At 35.9% G+C, this 27,145-nt stretch overlaps 1 protein-coding gene across 1 annotated transcript in view; it reads right to left on the bottom strand.

The window, feature by feature from the left end:
- Nucleotides 1–27,145, bottom strand: part of colt (carnitine/acylcarnitine carrier protein colt, mitochondrial) — a 201,735-nt gene that overhangs the window by 43,277 nt on the left and 131,313 nt on the right. Inside the window, exon 6 of the mRNA XM_090393217.1 lies at nt 10,914–10,986. Within this exon, the coding sequence (XP_090249343.1) occupies nt 10,914–10,986 (73 nt within the window). The remainder of the gene's footprint in view (nt 1–10,913; nt 10,987–27,145) is intronic.

Here is a 27,145-nt window from a genome sequence, read left to right as displayed (position 1 = left end):
TGAGAAACGGTTGAGAAGAATTGTGGAAGAAAAGCTTGGGGAAGAACAGGCTGGATTCAAGTCAAACACAAGCTGTCAGGATCAGATCTTCACTTTATGACAAATAGTTGAGAAATCATGGGAATATAACAAAGATCTGTATATAATTTTCGTAGATCTGGAAAAGGCATATGACAAGAGAGAAGCTATTCAAAACGCTACAGTTATATGGTGTCAATGGGGCATTTTATCAAGTAATACTTTTTTAATCTTTATTTCAGTTGTGAGTCAGTAGTTAGAATTGAAGGAAGTAAGGAAGATGGTTTGATGTTAAATTTGGTGTCAGAGAAGGAAGTACATTATCCCCTCTGTTATTTATTATCTATATGGATTGCATTATGAAGGAAAGTGGTATTAAACCTGATATCAAAATTGGAGATGTTAATGTCAGCTCTTTGCTTAATGCGGACAATGTTATACCTCTAAAAAAATCCGCTACAAGTCTGCAAGATTTCCTGACTAAATTGAATAACTGTTGTAATGGATATGGTGTGAAGGTCAGCAATAACAAGACAATGAAAATAGACAGAAGCATTGAAAATGCGAACTGCATTGTGAATAGAGAACCTGTCGAACAAGTAAAAGATTTCAGCTACTTAGGCACAATTTTTAGTGAAGATGGTAAATTAAATATGGAAATAGACAACAGAATCAACAAAGCTGGCATTGTAGGAAGTCAATTGAATAAATTCATATGGAATAAGAGAGAAATTAGTCGGAAAACTAAATTAGCTGTATAAAAGACAGTGTTCAAACCAGTTTTAACTTATGGATCTGAGAGCTGGTTCAAAAGTAATACACTTGACCAAAGACTAGAGACTGCAGATATGAGAGTCCTGAGAAAGATTAGGGCACAAACAGATGGCATCAATGGCAATATCATATTAAAAACAGGGATATTAGGAAAAAACTTGACCTTGTCAGCATCCAGGAATGCATTAGCAGAGCTAATCTCAGGTGGTATGGTCACTTAAACAGAATGGGTGAGGAAAGATTACCAAAACAAGTGTTCTCTGCCAATTTGGCAGGAAAACGACCCAGAGGAAGACCAAGATATAGATGGATTGATACAGTAAAAAGTGCCTTAGAAGCTAGAAATATAAGATCTGATAATGTTGGAGTCTTGACAAGTAACAGACTGATTTGGAGGAAAAATTGTAGATAGGAAGTTAGTAATGATGTAAATTTTCATGTAGTACTATCATATCCTGAACACCCCTTGAGGGTATATGTCAGGAATTTGATGATGATGATGAAAAAAGCTACTGCCATTCGTCTGTCAACAAAAAAACACTACACAGTAATTCCCAATTAATTAGTTAATAAAAGAATATCGCTTGATAGAATTACCCAAAGAACTACAAATGCCATGACAAGATTGTCGTTTCATGGTGGGATCTCAGTAGACTTCACGGTCTACTGTGATCCCATGCTCTGAATGACTAAGGCTCCAATTGAAAAATATATATAGACTACGATGAATATTTTCATGCTTGTTAGTATAATCAGCCTTTCCAAATAACAGTAAATTCCAGTCTCCAAAATTATTTATTATTTCCATAAACATCACCAATAATTTACATTTTATTTTATTTATTTTTTGTGAGTGCAATAAAATGTTTCCTATCATTCTATGAATAATCCAAGCAGCTGCTTTTTGAGAATTCATCAATCTAAGTAATGTAAGAATGCAAAGCCTAACAAAATATTTGTAAAATTCAGTTATGCTTGATTTTATTAATTGCTCTGATTGTCCTAATGATCAGCTACTATGTTTTATGACAAACATTTCACCATGTTAAGTGCTCATCCCAAAATTTTCCAAGTCTCAAATTCAACTTTGCAACTCTCCATAAAGAGAAATACTGAAGGAAGGGGGAATCAAATAAATTCTGCCATCTTACACTAAAAGTAATAATAATAAAAAAAAAAAAACTTGCTTTGCTAGGTGTTATCTTACTATGAAGAAATCAAGATAGTAGTTAAAAAAATAGTTTCTTCATTTTATCTTTGTGTATCCTTTACATGTACACATACAATATATACAATATTTCTCCTTGAATGCATTAACCAACAAAGCAATCATAATAGACTCTGCAATCCCTACCACTCATTCACCACTCTCCATGTGAAAAATCTAGTCCTTGCTAATGATACTCTAAATTTCCAGTGATTACTACTTGTTCTGACCCTTACCAAGTAAGGAGCATCTCACAGATGACCCATGATCTTGGATGTTCACCCCAGATCCTCTTCTCCACTCTCCTAAGAAACCCAGTTGATCAGATCAGTGATTTAGATGCAGCTACAGCACAGCCTTATAAAGGGGGCCTGATAACTTTCTATTCTCTGCTTGTGTGTTCTTCAATAACCAAGTAATCTTATGAGCTGCCTAGGACACTTTTACAATATGCTTTCTGAACTTCCTTTATTTACAAACACCCACAATTTCTAGTTTCATGGAGTATAGTTCCATCAGTGCAATGCACAGCCTTGTAATCTTTTCATCCTAAATTGCATAACTTTAACTTCTTCAAGCTCTCTATAAATCACTTTAAATTTATGCTACTATGTTCTACATAATCAACAAACAACTGAATATTTTCCTTCAAATCATTTCCTATATCATTTATATCCTGCAGGATATCACTAGTCGTCACCTGTTTTCATCTGGATTTTGCTCCTCCATATACTGCTGTTTATTAACTGTCTATTAGCCCCTTTGTATCCATATCAGCTTCATATCCAGCCTGTGTAACAGAGTTCCATGTGGTATCTGTCAAATGCCTTTGCAAAATCTAGTTGTATCAACATGGAGTTTTTTTTTTTTTTTACCCAACTCAATACTTCTATTATAAAAAAAAATTACTAAATTACTAAGCCATGCATGACTTATCCTTCATAAAGAATTTAAATAACCAAGTCACAGGTAACAACAATCCGTTTGCACATTCTTTTAATATGCAAGCTATTATCCCATTTAATCCCACTATTTGTATTATTATTTGCATTGAGAATCAGCGATATGCTAAGTACCTCCAATCCATCAAATTCTATGTCAATCACAGCAATATCTTCAATTGGATGATGGACTTTGAAAAGTGGTTATTCAGTAGTACCTAAACTGTTTTGTCTGCTTCTGTCATTCACTACCATTAGTGCTCATTAAAGTTATCCTTCCATAGTTATTCTTCCTTTTACTCACCATATCAGCAAAAGGACTTCTAGCCTGCTCAACTAATTTCCTCTCTATCTGATTTGGCTTTAGTCACCATGCTGGTCACCCTTCTTGCTACTGCTGAATGAAGCAATGAGCATGTAAAAGAGTACTATTTTACAATCCATTAAAAATACACCAATGGTACAGCAATCTTCCCTGAAAGGCTGTTAGCTAGACTAATAAAATAATAAGAAGAAGAATCTCTGCTAAAGTGTGCATAGTCACCAGAAAATCTTGCTTGAAACAAAAAAGTTTATGATATTAGTATTGTCACACCCTCCATGAAGTCAGCAGACTGGACAACATTATATTCAACTGACGACATATTTATCATACTGAACCTTAAAATCCTTACATTCACAATCAAATCAGATTGTGAATGCAAGGTGATCATGAAAAGGTTATCTATCAGATCATCTTTTTTTCCTTTTATCCACTAAGTTCCATAATTAACATTCCCTTAACTGCTCTCTATAGCCAACACTCCAGAGTCCTGATATTGTCTTTTGTTACTCATCTCTGGAAATTCTCCAATGTTTCTGCATCACAATGAAAACCAGGTAACCAATGTTATGTCAGAAGACATAACATTATTGTTTAAAATAAGAAATTAATAATCTACCAGAAGTGAACTTTTATGTATAATTTTGTAATATAGTATTGTATAATCTTAATTTAGTATTGTGAAATTTCAGTGTATAAAATATATAATAGCTACTTAGTCGGAAATTTTGTATTCGAACAACTAATCATTTTGTTAGAAAAGAAATCAAAATAATATACCAAATGTGTATGGCCAACTTCAGTAAGTCTGTTGTGAAGAACTGTGCTTCCCCCCCCCCCTTCATTTTATGGAAAGTACAAGAGTTTGGTTAGGTTGCCGCGAGTGGTGCCATGTGCTGGGAGAAACGCAAGGAGAGTATCATGCATGAGCGTTCAACGACAGTGGGAAATGAAGGTAGTTTAAAAGCGAGTACATCGCTACGTTCAAGGCTTTTTTTTTTCGGAGAAGTTTTCCTGCTGCTATGCGATGGATCATCCGACTGGTAGGAAGCTTCCACGTGGCTCCCTTCGTTAGCGGAAAGTATAATCTTATGACAAAGGAAACTACCAGTCGGAGACAAAGAAAGCCCAGCAGACCTAATGGTGGAAAACAAGAATGAGGAGTTCCAGTTGAAATATCAGAGGGAAAGTCAAGGTATTAGTCTGATGAAATAATTCTGAAGTGGCCCAGAGAATTAATGCAGTGAATCGGTAAGGTGAACTTTGTATTTCCTATTTAGTGAAGTTATAGTGAGGATCTGAAGTGTGTGGAGAAAGACAATCCTAGAACTGTGGCCGAATATAAAGCAAAGGAATATGACATTTTTTTGTGTTATGTATGTGTAAGAGAATTATTTATGTTACTCACATCTTGGAAAAGAGATAAAAATGTTAAATTGGATAGGACTATTAAGGAAAGTTTTGACTGAATTCTAGCGTATTTAAGAGAGAGAGAAAACTAAGTAACTTAGATTTAACCTTGGTATTCAGTGACATGAGCTTTAAAGTATTGTATTTCTGTGATATATAATTTAGAATTGGTATTCTTAAACATGAATTTTCAAGTATTTTGTTTAAATATGTGTACAAGAGTGAGATAATATATATGTGTGTATTCTGAATGAAAGATTGACTAAGTTTACATAAATGACTTGTATGATTCATTCAGTGAAATTAAATTGTTTTGCTTAATACAATGAAGTTAGTTTTCCTTATGTATAGAGCTACTGCACCTGTTCATAAAAGTTAAACGAACCTAGTAATGGCAGGAAACAGTTAAGGATCAGGTCAATTGCAAAGTACAAAAATTTTATTGAGAAGAGCGAATGCTCACTGGTTTCTAACTCCCTGGTTTTCATTTCAATTTATCCTAGGACTCAAAGTGGTGCAGCTCGAACAAATAAATTTCTTTGAGTTTAAAAAGGGGAGATAGTACCAGAGCTGAGACAAAGAAGTTGGCATCCGCCATTAGCAATTCTTTGTCTCACAAGACCTCAGCTTCATTCTTATCAAAGGTACGGCCATAAGGGTTAGTGAAAATTAAGAATAGGTAATTTTAAGGGAAAGTCGACACGACACCAAATCTGAGCACAGTAGTCCAAGTATGGTCTGATCAGCTGTATAGTAATACAACCACTTCCTTATCTCTACATGTCAATAAAGACATCTAGAGATAAGGAAGTAAAGGTAAGAATATGCGATATGATTGTGATATATTTACTGCAAAATGAAAAGTTTTTTTTTTTTTTTTAACTTTCTGAGACATAAAAAGTGATAGCAGATAAATATTTCTCTTTTATATCTGCAATGCACGTCCATTATTCTAACAAGAAATCAGACGGCAATCAGTAAAAACAAGTTTAGGAAACCGTCTCCAGCACCGAGTCCAATGGTTTTAAACACATTGTGTTGAAAGTTTATTTTTCACTTGGTTAGACTACAATAAATTTAGTTTAATCCTTTATCCAAGTGTGAGCAAACAAAGTTTGCACCTAAAAATATTTTATTATAGTCTAACCAAGTGAAAAATAAACTTTCAACATCTTTCTCTAAATCCAGAGTAATTTAGTAAAAAGGTGGCACGCCTTTTGGCAACTCCTATGGATAAAGATGACCTCGCCATTGCTTCTGCCTGGTATCTTCACTTCTGAGCCAGGCTCCCACTGAAGAGACCTCAATAAAGGTCGAAACTATTCTGGGTAGTGGTCCTTCCCTTAATGCATAACATTATACATATCTGCAAGGAGATGTGTTTTACATTATGGGAGATACTGAGATAGGAGTGATGTTAGCTTGGTCCATCTTTGCTACGAGTTGCCCGGTGTTGTACTACCTTACCCCAGTGCTGAAGATATTTTCAGGAGCAAAGTTTGTTTGCTCACACTTGGATAAAGGATTAAACTAAATTTATTATGGTTCTAAAGACAGTTCATTGTTTGCAACCTAACATGAGGTTGACCTGATTTAGGAACATTCTTCTATTGCATGATAATTTGCAACCTTAAAAGTATAAAAGCAAATGTGAAACCTTAGGACTCTTATCAATGAGATTTTTTTTTTTTACTGTGGACTTTAGCTATGCTTGTATAGCTTATGTTGCTGATATTTATATAAGTTCATGTTGAACCAGCTGCATTCATCAATAATTAGTCTGCATGTTGAGAGAATTAATATAAAACACCTTATTAAACCTAAAATGCTTGACTAGTTTCATGTGCCAAGAAGTATAAGCAAGAAAATAATACAATACGAGGGCGATCTGAAACGTTCTAACAATGAAAAAACGAATTTATAATTTCAAAATTATTTTTATTTTTCAACATAATCTCCCTTAAGACTAATACATTTATTCCAGCAATGCTCCAGTGCCATTATCCTGTCCCTGTAGTGGTTCTCAGTAAGATCTGCAAAATACCCCTCAACAGCTGCAATCACCTCCTGATTCGAAGAAAACTGCTGACCAGCGAGGAAGAGTTTTAGTTTTGGGAAGAGAAAGAAGTCAGAGGGAGCCAAATCTGGGGAATAGGGTGGATGTTCCAACAATTCATAGTGCAGATCCGTTAATTTTCCCATTGCCAAAACACCTATGTGGGCAGGTGCATTGTCCTGAAAGATGATTTTTTTTTCTTCTGCAAACTGGGTCTTTTCTCACTAATTTTTTCATCTAGTCTGGTTAAAAGATCGGAATAATATTCCCCAGTTATTGTTTTACCCTTTTCAGATAATTAATAAACAAAATGCTTTAGCATCCCAAAACACAGATGCCATGATGTTTCCTGCTGATGGAACTGACTTTGTCTTCTTTGGTGCTGAACAACCTGCTTCTGTCCACTGTTTTGACTGCTGTTTAGATTCTGATGTGTAATGGTGAATCCAAGTCTCATCCATAGTAATAAATAGATGAACAAAATCAGTTTTATTCTTGTTAAAATGCTCCAAGCACTGTTCAGAGATTTTCATGTGAGTGCGTTTTTGACCTGCTATGAGCAAGAGCGGCACCCATCTTGTGCAAAGCTTTTTCGTTTGCAATTCTTCATGCAAAATATATCCTACGTTATTTTGAAATGCCTATAGTCTCAGCAATTTCATGCACTTTAACTCACCAGTCATCCAATACCATATCGTGCACTTGATCAATGATTTCTGGTGTTGTTACACTTTTTGGATGTCCTTCACGTGGATCATCTTCAAAGCTGGTAAGGCCATGTTTAAACCCGGCAGTCCATTTCTTAATTGTGGAAAATGAAGGAGAAGAGTGCCCATAAACTTTTATGAACTTCGAATGAATTTCTTTTGGTGTTAAACCTTCTTTTACAAAGAATTTTATAACCGCACGATACTCAATTTTACTCATTTCTAGGAATATAGACAATACTGTTTGTTTTATACAGACAGCTGTATACAACAAACTACTTGATAAAATGACTTGCAATTTCATATGGATGCTTATGACAGATGTACAAACTTAGAAAAAAAAAAAAAATCTTGCTGATGGTGTTGCCATCTATGGTCGAGGCCAAGAATTCTTCAGACCACCCTCGTAAATGAAAATTAAACAATGCTTGAAAGTAGGTGTACCAGATGCTGTTGTCTTGTTCTACAATAAGAAGCATCATAGACAAGATTTATAAATGTAAGATTTCTGATGGATGAAGATCAAACTTAATGCAGGACAATTGCCTTAGTTCTTACAGCATTAAGCAGGAGTGCATAGCATTTCAGAAGCTTCTTTAAATTTCATAACAAAACAGTTCAATATACAGCATTTTTTTTTCAAAATCTTTAAAATGTTCTGATGTGGATTTCACTGAAACACCCTGTTTGACAAATATAGAACATACTACATGAACAGGTGAGGTTTCTTGGGGGGGGGGGAGGATTTCAGAGGCCATAAGAATCTGAAGATCCTGTATTTTTTTTTGTGGCTTCCACCTATGAAAAGTTATTTGGTAAACCTATAGTATAGTATTAAACCTATGGTAAACACTGTAGGTGGGCTAGGGATTTTTTTCTATTTTTTTAATTAATTAAAATTTTTTTTGTATTTTTATTTTGTTTACATAGTCTGGAAACCCTGCTCTAGAGACCAAATATGGAATTTTTTCAAGCCAAGCCACATCAGGCCTCTAATAAGTGAGGAATGATGGTTTCACGCCAGGCAATGAAATTTATCTTCCTTGTATAATGGATTGAAAGCTACTTTATTATAATGTCATGACTTCAAAGAAACTGAGAAATTTTGTCTCATTAACTGAATGAGAATATCTTTACAACCTTACAACAATTTCTTTTATGCAACTTTTAAATCTTTTTTAATTTGTTATGGAAAACAAGCATTCAATTATGTATTTTTTTTTAACAGATCTCGCCCAAGAAAAGCTACAAACTTTATCTACCAGATTACCTACCCTTAACCCCTTCATGGAGAAAGGGCTAACGATAGATAATCTGGAAACCCTGTTTCACTTTTCCAAGCCACTTGATTACCATACAATGAAATTTATCTACCACCTAAAAAGACACAAACTGTGACTGCAGTGACATTTCAATCCATGGATTATTGATTGGACAGCAGAACAACTTCAACAACTAAGCCAGATTTTAAATTGTATATAAACATGTGATGTTATCCAAGTACATTAACTATATAAAAGTTAATAATCACTAAATAACTTGTCCTTTAGAGCAGAAGAAAACATTACATACTTGTGAATATATGTATAATGCTGTAAAAAGTATTCCCCCAAAAAAGTGCAAATATCAATGAAATAAATAAAATATCAGTATCAGACTTTACTGCTATAATTGTTTATAGAAAAGGATCAACTGATTGCTTTATTGATTGCTATATTAAAGAAAACACCAACAACATTTAAGCAAAAACAGCACTTATGACTTTTTTTCCCTACCTTTATGTGTGTAAGTGCTGTTGAAAATATATGAGGAGAAAATTAATGAAGAGATACAATTCTACTTCAGCAACTAACTCAGAGCAGACAATCAAAAAAACTCACCCAAATATTGCTTTTCTTTAATCCTACTCCACAACAAAATTGTGATATTCACTACAAAGACTCAGTTGCTATTAGTTACATCAGTAATTAATGGCAACTTTAAATCAAGATTCCTGGTCTCCACAAACCTCATATTAGGGTGACTTATTTTATATTTCTCCCACACATGAAAGGCAGAAGAGCTAATATCAAACAAATGCTGTGCAAATAAATAGGCTATTTTTACTATACGGAGTCTAATTAGCTCTCCTAAAAATCACAATCCCTTCTACAAACATCCTGAGGTTTATAGAATATCCTGATCATGTAAGCTTTGATATATACACCACACTTTGAGAAGTTCTGAAATAAGATCCTTTGCCAAGATGACAGGAAAAAGACCTAAGGAATACCAAGATGAGGGTAGATTGATGCAGTCAGAAGTGTCTTAGAAAATAGAAATGTAAGATCTGATAATACTGCCAAATGACAAGACACCTAAACAGAAAGAGACAGAGGGAAAACAAGTACTCTTTGCTAAGATGGCAGGAAAAAGACACAGAGGAGGACCACGATCTAGGTGGACTGAGAGAGTAAAAAGTGCCTTCGAAAACAGAAATATAAGATCTGATATTTACAAATGTCAAGACAGCACATAGGAGGAAGAACGTGGACAAATGTCTGAAGCCCTAGTGGTGGTGGTGGTGGTAGGGAACTTGCCATTTAGTACAAAATATTTATAAGGACTTAGCTGAAAATGAGTTAACTAGTTTAATAAGAAGCCAAAAGTTTTTCTTTCTGGAAACTTCTTTTTTTTGGGGGGGGGGGGGGATACAGACAAATCAGCACCGAACACAACAACACAACAGACTATAGGAATAGAATTAACTGTCCTATCATAACTAGAATTAGAATTTAATTTAGAATTTATTTAAAGGCAAAGTAATTTCTCAGTAACAGGCCATTCGGATTAATATGTGAAGTTGGAATAATCATTACAGATTTTTTTTTTTAAAAAAAATCCTAAATTTCACAGTGATTACCGAAGTAACCATGATCATCAATTTTCTGGTATACCCTCAAAAAAGGAGATATACAGGCTACTATGGCAATAACACATGATCAAGTTTACATTATTACTAATCATCTATCAATAGTTTTCTGCCAAATTAGTATATTATCACTACTTGTCAGCACTCCTGACTGAATTAATCCACATAGATCTTGGCCTTCCTATTGGTCTTTTTCCTGCTAACCATTTCTCTTCCATACTGAAGTAACACCAACAGCAAAAATAAATAAATAAATAATAAAAAAAGTTTATTATGCTTATTTTCAAAGTGGTTCTCATAGTTCAGGGATAACATTTTTAAAAAGAAGTTTATTGCAATAAATATGAAACTCTGCCATACACCAATGTATTTAAAGAAGAAAGCTTTACAACTTCATAGAAGCACATAAAAATAGTGCAAGTAGGAACTGCAGAGAATATCACTCATATGGAGGGAGGGGTCTAAGCTTGCATTCTGATATTTCATTCTATATTCATAGAATGGAATATTAAAATGGAATACTGTGCAAACAAAATTCTTGGATTTATTTTATTTAATAAAGAATACCTCTTTCCTTCAGGTGTTAGTGTCCTCTGTAGCCATTCATATGACATGAAGTACATACCACTTGCAGGTACATCTAATGGGGTACAAAAGGGATAAATATAATTCACTGCAGAAAATTATAATAACATTTGAACACGGTCATGTTTAAGGACTAATGAAAATATTAAGAAAATGTATAACAACATGTGAATAATTTATGGATAACATATTTCTCTCTGTGTGTGTGTGTGTCAACAATTTGATCTTTTATGACAAGAACCTCTTATTAAATGCTAACAAGAGGTCACCCACGGAAAATGGGAAAGAGTGCACACAGGAAAGGGTGTGTAAGGTCTAGATTTTTTGTTAGAGGGGTGGTGAATGGGTTGCCAGAGGCAGTTGTGCTTCATCAATGAACAAGATAAAGGAGAAGTATGATACATAATGTGTGAAGAAGGGTTAGTAAGAGCCTCCAAAAAATCAGACTAGTTTCGACCTTTGCTTCTGGCTGGTATCTCCACTTGGGCCTGGCTCCAACTAAAGAGACCTCAATAAAGGTCGAAATTAGTCTGGGTAGTGGCCCTTCCCTTAATGCATAACATTAGACATATCTGCAAGGAGATGTGTTTTGCATTATATGGGAGATACTGAGATAGGAGTGATAGTATCTTGCTCCACCTTTGCAAGGAGTCGCCCTGGTGTTGCACCACTTTACCCAGTCCTGAAGATACTTTCAGGCGCAAACTTTGTTTGCTCACACTTGGATAAAGGATTAAACTAAATTTATTATATTCTAACCAAGTGAAAAATAAACTTTCAACATCTTTCTCTAAATCCAGAGTAATTTATTAAAAAGGTGGCACACCATTTGGCAACTCCTATAGGTAGAGATGACCTTGCTAATGCTTCTGGCTGGTATCTCCACTTGGGCCTGGCTCCCACTGAAGAGAACTAGGTCTAGCTACTCACTACTCACCGATGAGACCCCGAGAGAAAGCTCCATGTTCCAGCTCTGCAGTGAAAGTATCCCAGCCTTAGATTCCAGTTTCCAGACCCCGAGAGAGAGCTCCTATTACAGTCCTGCTGCCTTGGTAAGAACCCTTTGTCTTTTTTTTTCTTCTTTGGTTCTTTGTGTTCCCCCTGTACCTAAGTTTAACAGGTTTTTCTTATCTGCAAACAGGGAAAGCTTGGCCTTTTCTACAGGTCTGTCCTTTTGTGGACTTGGATCGTACAAGGGTCTACTCTCCCCCCCCTTTTTTTTTGAAGTATGTCTTCGGCTCTACCGAGAGTAAGAACCCCCGGGTTTGAAATCGACGCAAGTGTACACAAGAGGACGTTTGCGAAAGCGCTAATTGACTACGTAGGGGCAGATAATATTTCTGGCTTTACCCCCTATGGGGGTGGCAGATATCAAGTAGTTTGTAAAAATACAACAACAAGGGAGAAACTACTCAAAGGGGTCGAGTGTCAAGGGAAACTTTGCCATCCTTTTGTCGTTGGTAGCATCTCTAAAAAGATGAGAATAGAGCGATTCCCTCTGGAATACCTAGAAGGAGGCAACGACATAATTAATCAAGTCTTTTCGAAATGGGGAACCGTACGAGATGTCCAAGTAGGCAAAGACGCTGACTACCCTGAATGGATGTCGGGGGAAGTCACGTTCTCGTTAACGATGAAAACAGAAGTTCCGAATTTTGTAATGATCGGATCGGCCAGGGTAATGGTGAGTTACCCGGGAGTGAAGAGGCAATGTTTTAAATGTGGAGCCCTGACTCATCTCGGGGCCCAGTGCCCGAAGTTAAAGTGTAAGAACTGCCTAACAGCGGGTCATACACTAGCACAGTGCCAATCGGCATGCCTAAAATGCGGCATTAACAGCCATAAAATAGACACCTGTCCGGACAGAAATCTGGCCAAAAAATTGGGAGGCACTATTACGTCCAACAAGGAAACAACAGCCCAAAATGTTATCGGCGCAGAGCCGAATGATTTCCCCACCCTGAAGGCCGCGCATGAGGGAACAACAAAGAATCATGCCGCCACCTCCGAAACACTGCCAAGTACACCAATGGAGAAGCCTGCAACCAGGAGAGATGAAGGGCAGGAGGAACTGGCCACCGATCAAACCGCCACTACAGACGTAGCAACCGAAAATAACCAGCAGCACCAACAAAACGGAACTATCACTGCAGTCACAATAGACGAGGACATGGAGGCAGTAGATATGGAAATCAACAATGCAGAAACCACACAAAAGAGGCCAGCCAGCCCCGAAGAAGTAAATATTAAAAAATCGAAACAAGGAAGTCCGGCACAAGTTGGAAATATAAAGTCAACTTCAGAACCCACAAAGTTCCCTCATGCAAAGGCCAATGCACCTATATTGCATCTCTTAAAAGATTTCCCCGAGGAGGCGGCGAGACTACGAAAAGCAATAGAAACATTCGGAGACATTCAACTGATACTCACAGGACAAAACGGGCCAAGAGTCGTCAGTGCAAAATGGAACGATGTGTTTGTCGATAATATAAATGAAATCACTCCTGAAAAGATCATTGGTCTTATCGATGCAGAGGACGACGTGGGACTAGCACTGCACAGAGGCCTCTACATGCTAAACCACGTCCGTGGAGACAAATTAGCAGATCTCATCATTAAAACCCATAACAATAGACAGCAGGAGGAGTTAAACCTCGCCTAACAAGTCAGTCGACTCCTAGTATCGATCTGCCAGAGCGGGGAAAAAAAAAAATAAAATAAAAATAAAAAAAAAATTCTGGTTTGTTTTTTCTTCTTTTTGTCCTCTTTCAGATTAGAATTTTTGTTGTAAAAAAGGTCTGTCTATTCCACACAGGAGGGGGTATCCTGAGAACCTGGGCTGCGAAGGCTTACACCGAGGCGGTGCAGCTCCTTGTGGGCTGCATCACCCAGGCCAGGCTCTTCCTCCGCTCTTCTCAGTATTAAACTGGTCATTCAGGTTGAAATTTCAGAATTTACCTAGTTTCTCACAAATTGTTATATGTAATTTTTAATGTTATTTACTAGTTCCTCTTTTTCATGTGGTGCTTCTTTCATTTGTTTTTCCCCACTTTCCTCGGGCAGACACCTGAAGAGGTGACTGACCGGGGAAAGCTGAAAAGAACGGATGGAGGGAGATAATGTCGGAGATCTGCTTGGTGCTGACATTTAAGTCAGGCCAAGTAGATCGACTGAGGCCTCTTTTAACTATCTACTACTATCCACTCTACCTTTCCTCTCCTCTCTCACTATCAGGCTGACTCTCAGCACAACTTTTTTTTTTTAAATCTAAAGAGGCCAGTGATGAAAGGCATGAACTCCCATTCTACCTCAATAAAGGTCGAAACTAGTCTGAGTAGTGGCCCTTCCCTTAATGCATAACATTAGACATATCTGCAAGGAGATGTGTTTTGCATTATATGGGAGATACTGAGATAGGAGTGATAGTATCTTGCTCCACCTTTGCAAGGAGTCGCCTGGTGTTGCACCACCTTACCCCAGTCCTGAAGATACTTTCAGGCACAAACTTTGTTTGCTCACACTTGGATAAAGGATTAAACTAAATTTATTACAGCATTAGAACTATATCAAAGAAGACTTGCCAATCCCACAAAGAAAATAAATGAAGAAACAGATACAGAAAATGAATAGCAAAACATTAAACAAATAGTAAAACAAGTATCATATGAAGCCATAGGAACAAAACTGTGAAGAAAAAGGACTCAGAACCCAGAAATAGAATCTTCAATAAGAAAAAAGGAAAAAAAAGAAACACAGCTTAAAAGGTTAAATGACAGAACCATATGAAATGAAATAGAATATAAAACAATTAGAGCAATAACAAGAAGAGAAACCAGGAAAATCAGAAGACAAGACTGAGAAAAATTTGTATCAAGATTAGAGCATGACATAACTGGACTTCAACTATAAAAAAATGACTCAAGAAACAAAGGATAATCTACAATTAGAAGGCCCCTCACAAAAGAATGGACCAATCACTACACCCAGCTTCTAAACAATAAAAATCAAATGGACATAAAACAAGTAATAAGTCAAGAAACAAATGAACTAATACAGTTTAATGATTTAAAGAAAATATTGGAAAAACTAAAAAATTAAAAGCTACAGGAGAAGACAGAATAAATTTAGAACCATACAAATACTCTAAACCTCAATAAAGTTCGAAACTAGTCTGGGTAGTGGCCCTTCCCTTAATGCATAACATTATACAAGGAGATGTGTTGTGCATTATGGGAGATACCGAGATAGGAGTGATGTTAGCTTGGTCCACCTTTGCTGCGAGTTGCCTGGTGTTGTACTACCTTACCCCAGTCTTGAAGATATTTTCAGGCGCAAACTTTGTTTGCTCACACTTGGATAAAGGATTAAACTAAATTTATTATAGTCTAACCAAGTGAAAAATAAACTTTCAACATCTTTCTCTAAATCCAGAGTTTTTTAAAAAAAAGGTGGCGCACCATTTGGCAACTCCTATAGGTAAAGATGACCTGCCATTGCTTCTGCCTGGTATCTCCATCTCTGGGCCTGGCTCCCACTGAAGAGACCTCAATAAAGGTTGAAGCTAGTCTGGGTAGTGGCCCTTCCCTTAATGCATAACATTATACATATCCACAAGGAGATGTGTTGTGCATTATGGGAGATACTGAGATAGGAGTGATGTTAGCTTGCTCCACCTTTGCTGCGAGTTGCCTGGTGTTGTACTACCTTACCCCAGTCCTGAAGATATTTTCAGGCGCAAACTTTGTTTGCTCACACTTGGATAAAGGATTAAACTAAATTTATTATAGTCTAACCAAGTGAAAAAAACTTTCAAAATTAACAGAACAAAATTAATTAATATACTGAGTGAATTGAAACTCAACCTCAAACCACCAAAGCAATAACAAATATAATGGAAGAAAGCTATATTAAAATTAAAATTAATAATGAAATAACCGAAAAAATTAAAACCAATACAGGTCTCATTCAAGTAAGTGGATTATCACCAATACTCTTCAATATATATATATATATATATATGGAAAAAATTTCAAGAAAGTGGAAGAAAAATTAAATCATAGGAATTAAAATAGGAAATAAAGAATTAACCAGCCTTTTGTATGCTGATGATCAAGTTATTTTTGCTGAAAATGGAGACCAATTACAGAAAAATCTACACATATTGAACAAAACAACAGAACAGTATGACATGAAAATCTCAATAAATAAAACTAAATTAATAGCATTATAAGGTGCTATGTCGTTTTTCTTATTTATATCTTTTCTTTCTATCTTTCAATCGCTATTTTACTTCTTCAGATATCGGGCCTAATATATTTACATCTAGGATTGTTTCCTCTTCGGATACTGGCAAATTTATATTATGCTGCGCCAGCCAGTATCCTATAGCAGAAAATATCCTTACTCAGGGAGACAATACTAGATTCTGAGGCTCTCCTACACAATGTTTTACTTTAATACGGCTGTATAGATTCAGACTGCAGTCGTGACCTAAATCTATGATTATATACACTTTCTAATTCCTTCCCGCCAAAAGAAGTTCTATTTTTATAAGTGGTAATTCGGAATCATAGTCAGGTTTAGGCAAATAAATCATGTTTATTGGAATATCAGAGCAAAATACACTAAAATTTCATGCATTCAAATTCAATTCATCTCAATACTAAATAAGGAAACTCAAGTTAAAAGATCAATACACTTTAAGTTTAAATCAAAGCTTATAAAGCATATAATAAACAGTAACTGATAATTGGGATAGATAGCAAATGATATGGTGTTTAACCAAAAGTCTTTTCTGCAAGCAATTCATAAGATAATATACAAAACATTTAATGTTATTCAGTTACTATAAATCTTCAATCCCAGTCTCGTTATGTTAAATCAATCACATACAACACAAAAGATCTCTTCCAAATAATTCTTCTTATTCTCAAAAAGAGGCTAACTATCTAATTAGAGTCTGTCCACAAAGTCTTTAGAATAATGTTCATAATTTACATTCACAAATAATTTTCTCTCTTCTAAGGAATTCTAAACACAAAATAGAGTAATTCTACTTTACCGAACCTTTTCCGATGTCCTTCAACACCACATGTAATGTACGTCTGGTTACCTCTTGTCTATTGGCTATCCTTATGCCAGTGTAGGGGCTATGCTATCTTCATAATTACTGCCAAACATGGACTCAATTCTTTGCATCTCAGGAAACATCTCTATTCCTCTCGATGGGACTTTTCAGCGAGGGCTCGATTCTGCTAGGACTGGAAATTTCGCCTTCAGCTCTGCGTGGAATCCTACCCTATTCTCAGGAAAGCTCGCCGTCCGACATCGTAGCACTGACACTTCACCCCCCACTTACTTGAACCACCAGCTAACTTGTGAACAGGAACCAGGAAGACGATAAGACAAGAGCGAGCCGATACGGCGCTCATTCCCTGATATTCTTCGTTCAAGCGTCCCCTTTTTCAGAGTCCCCATTGCACACGACCTATATCTTTACTCCCCTTGGGTTCATCCCTAGCTCTCCCTTTTGCTGTTATACTCTTGTATTCATGGAATTCGCGTCAACGTACCTTCCGTGTAAGCTCCTGCCTCCGGTGGATACATGTAGTTGTATACCTTCTATGAATTGTGACTTAATATCTACCTGGTGATTCACAATCATTCTATACAGCTAAAGCGAGGCTAAAATAATATTAACAAATTCCTCTTTTAAGACATTCTCTAATTCGATTTTGGTATGATCACAAGAAATTAAAGTAGATGGTACATAAAATTAATGCAATTTTATACATATGCGAAGAAGTTTCACTTTAATTTCAGCTGATGTGCAGGTATTTCTCTTTGCCTGTGTAGTTTAGTATGTTAGACCCTGAATGAATGATTTCTTTGCAAGATTCCTTCATTCAGGATCTAACAAAGGTAAAGAAATTAAAAGATGCAAACCTGGTCACCCACAACAAAGTAATAGAACAAGTGAATACATTTAAATACCTAGAAAATTATATAAGCTCCAATGGAGAAATTGACATTGCAAATAAAAAACAAAAATTCCTAGCAGTCATTGGAACTTTGAACAGACACTTCAGAAAACAGATGTCTAGAACAACCCAAACAAAACTATATAAAACAATAGCCAAACTAATTCTGAAATATGGCAGCGAAAAAGAAAACAATTATCCATAATTAACATAACACATAACAGAAGACATCACAAACTACAGAAAAAACTGGAAAACAATGTAGAAAGAATGAATGAATGAGGACAGATGGCCAAATATTGCCTGAAAATGTTGGAAGTTTCTTTTGCACTTGGTTAGCCTATAATAAATTCAGTTTACTTCTTTATCCACGTGTAAGCAAACAAAGTTTGCACCTGAAAATATATTCAGGACCGAGATAAGATGGTACATCCCTTGGCAACTCGTAGCAAAGGTAGATCAAACTCTCATCACTCCTTGTCTTAGTATCTCTCATAATGCAAAGCACATCTCCTTGTGGACATGTATACTGCTATGCATTAAGGGAAGGGCCACTACTCAGACCGGTTTCGACCTTTATTGAGGTCTCGTCAGTGGGAGGCAGACCTAGAGTGGCAATACTAAGCCAGAAGCAAAGGAGAGAGGTCATATTCACCTATACGAGTTAACAACCAGTGTACCACCTTATTATTACATTACTCGGGATTTCGAGAAAGATTTAGGCAGTCTAAAGGTTTGATTCCATGTTGTTGAGTAGATACCAGATAAGAACCAAGCAACTAAAGCAATGGAGCTATTTTTCATCACAACTTACCTGAACCCTGCCTGAAGTAAGACTGGGTTTAAGTTGAGATGAAAAATTACCACCACCATATAAAACTGGCTAACTCATCTTCAACTGAAATGCTGTTATAAAGGTTCTTCCCATATTAGATGAGATGTGTATCTAGACCTTTCCAGTCAAAGCTTCTAAAGGCCATGCACAGGATAGGAATTAATTTTGGAACATAGGATTTTGGTGCAAATGGAAGGATACCATCTAATATCAGGAGATTTATCATTATCTAGATTGAAGATTTTTCTAATATCTTTCTAAAAGACAAAAGATTTGGGGAGGAATGCAGTGAACTGTTCATAGTAAAGTAGTGATTTTCCTTGGTCATGTATATAAGAACTTGAGAGAAAGATTGATGCTAAGAGGTCAGCCTTATAATGTTACTACCTGAATAGCAGAAACAGCAGAGAAGTTACATCCAATAGCCTTAGTGGCATTTTGAGTAAGAGGCAAGTTTGCATTTACAATCTGCTTTGGATTTATTGATGATTTTTTTACAGATATCGTGGACCATAGTGTAGACTAGGTGTGAAGCTTAGATTTTTGACTTGAGTCATTAAAGGAATGCCGAACTTTAATCCTGGATTGCTTTAGCATACTTGTTGACAAATCAAAGCTTGGATAGTAGTTGGGGAGGGGGATTGTGTGGAGTGGATAAAGAAGGCCCTCACTCTGGCAAGGATAACTGTTTCACTTATCTGCTCATAGCAGCTGTCTGGATCAGGAGAATGGAATCAATAATGATTAATTATTGATTCCATTTTTAATTATATATATATAAATAAATGATAAATAAACATATTTCTCCCTTCACAGGAAAAGAGGCACAGAAATCCCAGAAGTCATCCCACCTGGCACTACTATGGTAGAACAGAAAAGAGCAGAACCAACACAAATGGAATATTTGGAGAGAGAACTGGTTAAGAATAGTTGCAAGGTATTTGTGGTATTCTGGATGGTAGGTGAACAATTTAATGTCAGATCATTACCAACAGCAAATAATTCAGCCTCCCTTCCAGCTTGATCTCTGAAAGTTGGAGAAGGGGAAACCAGTCTGAATTATGAACACACCAAAATCTTCAAAGATGATATTACTGTTTTATTAGTTTGGACTGGAAGAAAATAACTGAAAGCCATACATTTTCAGTTGAAAATCAATTACTTTCAGGATTACACGGAAGCATTTTTATGATTTTTTTTGTCGGAGTTTTTTTTTTTTTTAATTATATATATATATATATATACATATATATACATATAAATGATAAATAAACATATTTCTCCCTTCAATTTTTTTTTCTATTTCTAATGTGTATAGCCTATTTATGACCAATTTTTTCAGTAAGACAAAATCAACTTTTTGAAATGAGGTTTTGCTATGAAAGATCAAATTGAGATATTAAGCTGAATTTTTTCAACAGTTAGTTTTACATTTTTCTCTTTACAGATGGAAAAGAACAACAGCATTTTCATTTGCTTTCAAAGATTAGATTCTAACATTATACAGAGGACTAATGTGAAATGCACAAACAAATGACAAGCAGAGATAAAAATACTCTTCAGAAATTGTGAAATATAGCATTACTGTCCGATGCAAGACCCCTCGACACTTTTGCATATGGCAGAAGAAGGTGAATCCATTCCAATAATAGGGTAATCAATGTGTTTCATGGGATGAGTGTTTATTATTATATGTTGGAAAATTAGCATTTCTTTTATGAAAATTCTAGTTTTAAAGTGGTTATACTATTTTGCTTGTACAAAAATTTTACGTATAAAGCAAGTGATTTCATTTGTTGGTGATGAATTTATACATTGTCTTATTCCTTTCTTCCCTTCAATATGAATAGACTCTTCTTGGCAATGTGCCAGCCAGGGTTCTTGCATCTGTGGTCAGACAATAACTAAGAGAACCCATAAAAACAAATTTAAAATGTCATATTTATACAATTCCAATAATCTGCACACTGTATGATTGGAAAATACTGAGAGAAAAAAAGATTTATATTTAGATTTTTGGCAGAAAAGCATAAATAAAATGAAATTTGTGTACTGTATTTATTGCTCAAAAAAAAAAAAAAAAAAAACTTAGGCATCACTTGCTATTGCTACTGGAAGACATCTGTCCTTATCACATGGGTGGAGCAAAGTCATTACTTGACTTGAGAACAGGAACTCTCCTTCAGCCAATAACCTGACTCAGTGCATCAGCACTCTGTAGAAAAATCCACAAATTTATGACACTAATCATTTTTGCAAAGTAACTCTAATAGACAATGTCCTGTCAACTGTCTTCAGAAACCATTATTATGCTAAAGCATCTATGAAGACACTGTATAAACATTCAAAAAGAGTCGCACTACTAATAGTATCAGGATCCAAATTCTATATTCTGTGATACAAAAAATACACTTTTTAAAAAATATTTTTTAAATAAAGGTTGTATTGCCATTATATATCAGTACCATAGGTAGGGATTAGATGATCTGGAAATCCTCTCTCAAGATCAAACTTTGAACTTTATTGATCTGCTTTAGGTATCTGATAAACAGGGTGGTGGTCTTATAGTAGGTGATGAAATTCATCTACCATCTAAAGACATTCAAATCTCCACATCTCTGGTGGGATTTAAACCCACAACCATTTGATTAGAGAGTGGAAGGACTATCCACTGAGTCAAACCAAGCCAACATATTCAACTTATCATAGGATAGGATATTATCTACTAATCTATATTTAGGTGGGATATCAATTTCAGTGCCTGGTGTGAGACCCCCCCCCCTCCCTTATTGGAGGCATGAAGTGGCTTGAAAAAGTTCAATGTTTGGTCTCTAGAGCAAGGTTTCCAGATTACTATGTAAAAATAAATAATTGCAAAAATAACACACACACACAGAGACAGATATGTAAAATTGATAAAAATGGCAAAAATAAAAAAATCCTCAGCTCACCCACAGTACAAAAAAATGTACTGCAGATTTATAACCTTTCATGGGTGGGAACCACACATAATAATAATAATTAAAAAAATGATAACATATCACAACATTCCATAAGAAAGAGTAGTAGATTAGTAGTCCTTGTTGCTAGCTTAAAAAATGCTAAATATATTTTGAATAAGCAGCTGTTCTTTTAGGCTAATCTATTAGTGCATCTACAAGGTGCAACAATGAAATGACCAAACTAATTTTTTATGTACAGTGAGGTTTTTTTTACTTGATTTTATTTTTACTCCATGCATGTGTAAGCATACAAAATGTTGCATATGAAGTAACTTTATGACTAGCTAGTTGTTCACAGAGGCTGATGACTGCATATCAAGCTGTCTTATGCATTATCTTATAATGCATAGTACACTTCTTTTTGAACTTATCATGCATTATGGAAAGAGCTACTACCCAGACTGGTTTTGACCCTTTATTATGGTATGGTATGGGCTATGCAGATATTGAGAGATAAATCAATGGCAGAAGTCATATTTCTATACATAAGTAGGAAAATGGAAAATGTGAAGTTGTATCTAGGTTACTAGATGTAACTTCATCACTAATAGTCTAGTCAGAGTAACCTAGATGTGAAGTTAATTCATATGCAAACTTTTGTTTTCACTCATTCCTGAGTGAAAGATAAAAACAAGAAGATATACTTTTGATTTTTGTTAAGCATTACTTACTCTCTAACCAGGCATAAAAAAAAACTTGCTACAACTATCTCATTCAGAGTATTTTAACATACTCTATCCACATGCCTGGCTTCCACTGATGTGTAAAGGTCAAAACCAGTCTCGGTCGTGACCCAACCTATAATGTATGACAATATACAGATCCAAAATGATGTAACAAGGCTTCAGAGCTTTCTTTGAACAGCTGCTTATATTTGAAGATATTTTGATGATGCAATTTGGTGTTATTCCAAAAGATACTGTATACAACAAGCATCATCTTGTTAGTTCCTGAATGCAGAGCTTTACAAGTAAATTCTTTATTCAGGATTTAACATGACAAACTAATACTTATTAAGGAGATATCTGCACATCGGCTAATAATTATAAAGTGTTGTTTTATGCCTTGTAATAATGTATGGTCCATGTGTGCGATATAGCGGGAGTTATTGCTAGGTTATTTGTAATTCCCAAGTAAGCTGTCTAGTACTTTGCGAAATTCTGAGAAAAGTTTATAATAGTAATCCGGAATAATCGCGTATAATCGGTGCGAGTCGAGCGTAGCGATGGAGGCTATACCTATGCGGAAATATGTCAGAGCGACTTCCTAGAATAATGTAACCGGACAGGTTAGCGAGAGTGTAGGATCACCCAAGGGGCATGAACGATAGGATTCGTGGGTGAAAACCGCATTGAATAGAGGGTGCCCGAATAGGGCGAATAAAAGACGAAGCACGCCGTTTTAGGGGACCTTTTGATCTTCGAGTGCCAGATTCGAGTTTTTAGGGGGGTTTGTCGGAGGATTCGGGAGAGAGCGGTGGGTCGGCTACAGTAATGACAGACGGCAGGTTCTTTTCTTGAGAATGCTTGAAGATTTTCAAGCGGAGCTGATCGCGATATGACGGCCTATGTGGAATCGAGCCTTAGCAGAATGTCCCATCGGAGAAAGTTTCCTGCGGAGCGGTAGACAGCACGCAGCAGTCGGAAACGATTAGAAGAAAAAGCGTAGTACATCGCCAGGTGCATAGACAGCCGAAGAATATGCAGTACGGTAATCCAGACCTACATGAGATGGCGGCATGAAATCTGAAAGGATCCTGTAATGTAAGAGTTTTCGTTCTATGTTAAAAATTTGTTTAGAAGAACAAGAAATTTGTGTGTGTTGTAACTAAAGGACACTAGTAGAGAACTTTTAGTGAGAATTTGACTGAATTAATTAAGCCCTTGTGGAACAAAGAAGAGTTGTTAAATAGGCAGTGATTTGTGAATGGCTAGGCTTGCTTAAATGAAATTTAGAATTAAGGTAATCATTGATAGAGTATTAATGAAAGTGTTCAATAAGTATTCTGTGAGTAACTTGTGAAAGGAATTATATAGTAGTATTATATATATAGTATTTTGCTTAAACCTAATCTTGTCCTTTCATAATTGAAGGATTTAACTTGCTCTGATTCATTGTGATTTAGTATAACCCTTAACTTAGAGTGAATTTTGATCCATTGAGTATTTAAACTTAAATAACTGTAAAATGTTTTATGTTTTTCCAATAAACATGCTTTGTACCTTATACCTGAGTTATGCCTGATTACGAATTCAAACCACCACTTATGAAATTGAACCCTTTTGGCGGGAAGGAATTTAGATATAATTGTTTAAGTGAGATTCGGTCTATGACTGCTAACTGAATCTGCACAGCACTAGCATGAGATAAATTATTGTGTGTATCCTTTTAAATTTTGAATTATTTCCCTGAACAAGAGTCTCTTCTGTTATAGGACATTGGCTGGCACAGCGAAATATAAATTTTGCCAATATCCGAAGAGGAAACAAATCTGAATTGGTATTTTAGGAGCACGACAATAGATTAGAAGGAGAGTTATTATAGAGGTAGAATAAGATATAATATAGAGAGATAGCGACATAACAATAGAGTAGCCGGTAGGACTTTGATTGTACACAGTTTTGAGTAAGCAAAAGGACAGATTCTAGAGACAGTAAATTAATGTATAATAAGATTGAACTTACGACTTACGAAATAACATTATATGAAAGTAAGGATATAACAATGGCGCAGCTGACAGGATGTGATTAGGGGCCCTAGAATTAAAGTTGACACATCCTTAATCACTGTAAGTTGGTTTTTGATATCGTATGAGGCAATCAGGCATTTATTGGAATAATTAGAATTTAAGAAGATTACATTGTGTTGAATTGTAAGATGAATGCAGATATGTCCCTACCTACAAACTCAACGTTAGATGACTCAGAGTTTTTTAAAACGATTAATCCCCAACAGGTATTCCCTCAGTTTTCGGGTGATGAATCTGATGACGTGATTGCATTCTTTGAGTACATTGAGGAATTGAAAAGAATTGGTCGGTGGAGTGAATTCTAACTGCTCATTCTGCTACGTAGCAAGCTAGTTGGAAAGGCTAAGACCTATTTCCATTCCTCACCGGTTCTGAAAGACACCCGGAGTTATGTAAAATTTAGAGAAGTCCTTATTTCACAGTTCTCAAGGGTAAAGAACCTGGGACCGAATATGTGGAAGCTCCAAAGAATGGTACAGAAGGACAAAGAAAGCGTGTCCGATTACTATAACAGGCTGTTAGATCTTACCAACACACTAAGTGTTTCGGACAATGACAGGCACCATCTAAACTGGGCCGTCTTCCAGCACTTTAGGGCAGGATTGAAACAAGATCTTAAGGAGACAGCATACGGAAAGGATATATCAAATCTTGAGGAATGTTTGCTTGCTGTAAAAGAAAAGGAACAGATGCTCAGAGACATTTGTCCCGCATCGAATGCCAGCTATGTTAACGTGATAAAAGAGGTGAATAATTCCGCTAGCGAGAATAGAACTGAGAAGGAATTTAGCACAAGCAAAGGAAAAACTAATGATCAAAAGGATAGTGAAAGAGAAATGTCAGTCAACGTTGGTCAAGTAACTGAAAATGAATTGAACATCCCAAAACAAGTAGGGCTATCAAATATGGAAAAAGTACGTTCTATAATTAAGCAAGAAGTTGAACGACTTCAACAGCCCGTAATGGAACGTCTTGATACTGTACTGAAACAGCTGGCGGCAGTCACAGATAAGACTTCAAGATCATCTATCCCTCAACCAGAGAAGACTAATGAATTAATTAGACTAGAAATAGAAAGGCTTCAACAGCCTATGCTGAACCGTCTGGAAGAAGTAATGCAAAGGTTGGCGGCAGTGTCAGAATGGAAACCCGAGGTGTCTTTACCTCAATCGCAGAGAAATAATGAGTAAGGAGACAGAAGGGAGCCTCCTAGATGTTTTAATTGTAACAAGAGTGGGCATTTAGCTTGTAATTGTTTTAGTAACAGGAGACCCTCCACAAGAAATAACAGAAATGAGTCGAAGTTTGGGCAAACTCCTCATAATTATGAAGGTAGACAAAGAAGTCACGACAACAAGGAAGAAATAAAATGATAATCAAGGGTAAGATTCAGGGAACACATTGTGACGTGTTGTTAGATACTGGTTCCCAGGCCTCTGTCATAACGGAAGATTATTTTCAAGGAATAAAATCCCATGTATGGCTAGGCATTTCTAATCTAAGGAGACCGATCAGATTATCAGGGTTATCGACATCTAAAGTTTGTGCAACAAAAAGTGTTAGAGTAAAATTATACTTACCTGAGTTTAACATGTGTGTTTGGCAGGAGTTGTTGGTCCTCCCTAGGACATCTCGCCCACACGTTCAGATAATTTTAGGAACTAACTTTCTAGAAAGGCATAAGTTCTCTTGCAACTTCTCTAGAAATGAGATAATCCTAATGGGAAATAAACGGTTCAGAAGAGGGAACGAAAATTTTAAGGTTAGAAATAGAAATGAGAGATCTCCTGAAGAAAGAATGCAGGGAAGAGGAAATGTCATGCCAACTGACAGAGTTAATGAAGTGTCTCCAGATGTCCAGACTAATTCTGAATTAGCTTCAACTTCAGAAGTGAACAGTCAATCTGAGACTTACCAAAAATCAAGTGTAAAATTAACAAATGACCAAGGTGTTACAGAAGAAAATTTAGGGGAGGATTGTCCAACAACAATCAGGGTAAACTACACTGAGATAGTTAATAGAACTAGAAATTCCTATAACAGACCGAGACGGAACAAGTACAGAAAATATGAAGTTATTATACAACATCAACGGCAGTTTGATTATGCAAACTTCCTCTGTTTTCTTTTTGTGCTTAGAAAGGCTATAAGTGGTTTGTTGTGTTGGAATTTAGCAACTGCTACAAAGGGTGCACACTTACTAACTGATTGTGCAAGCTTTATGAGTAAAAATAATGGAGAATAAATAGATCCAATACGTTAAAAGAAGCACCGAATATACATCATGAGAATGAGCAAGCTGAGTCATATCATGAGGAAACAATACAGTCTCATGAACCAAGATACGTACTAAGGCCCAGAAAGAATGGAAGGTTCATCCCCAGAGAATTGAGAGAGAGACAAAAGGGAGTTATTATAGAAAATTAGAAAACAATCTTACAATAAGAGTTGCTTAAAGAAAATTTTATCTTACAAAAAAATTTTTTTGTTATGGGAGACTTTTGTTAGATCCTGAATGCCGAGCTTTACAAGTAAATTCTTTATTCAGGATTTAACATGACAAACTAATACTTATTAAGGAGATATCTGCACATCAGCTAATAATTATAAAGTGTTGTTTTATGTCTTGTAATAATGTATGGTCCATG

Source organism: Typopeltis vanoorti, chromosome 5 (assembly GCF_054136105.1).
Source record: "Typopeltis vanoorti isolate ZY-2024b chromosome 5, IOZ_Tvanoo_1.0, whole genome shotgun sequence".
In the NCBI taxonomy this organism is placed as follows: domain Eukaryota; kingdom Metazoa; phylum Arthropoda; class Arachnida; order Uropygi; family Thelyphonidae; genus Typopeltis; species Typopeltis vanoorti.
This window is presented reverse-complemented; position numbering and strand designations above follow the sequence as displayed.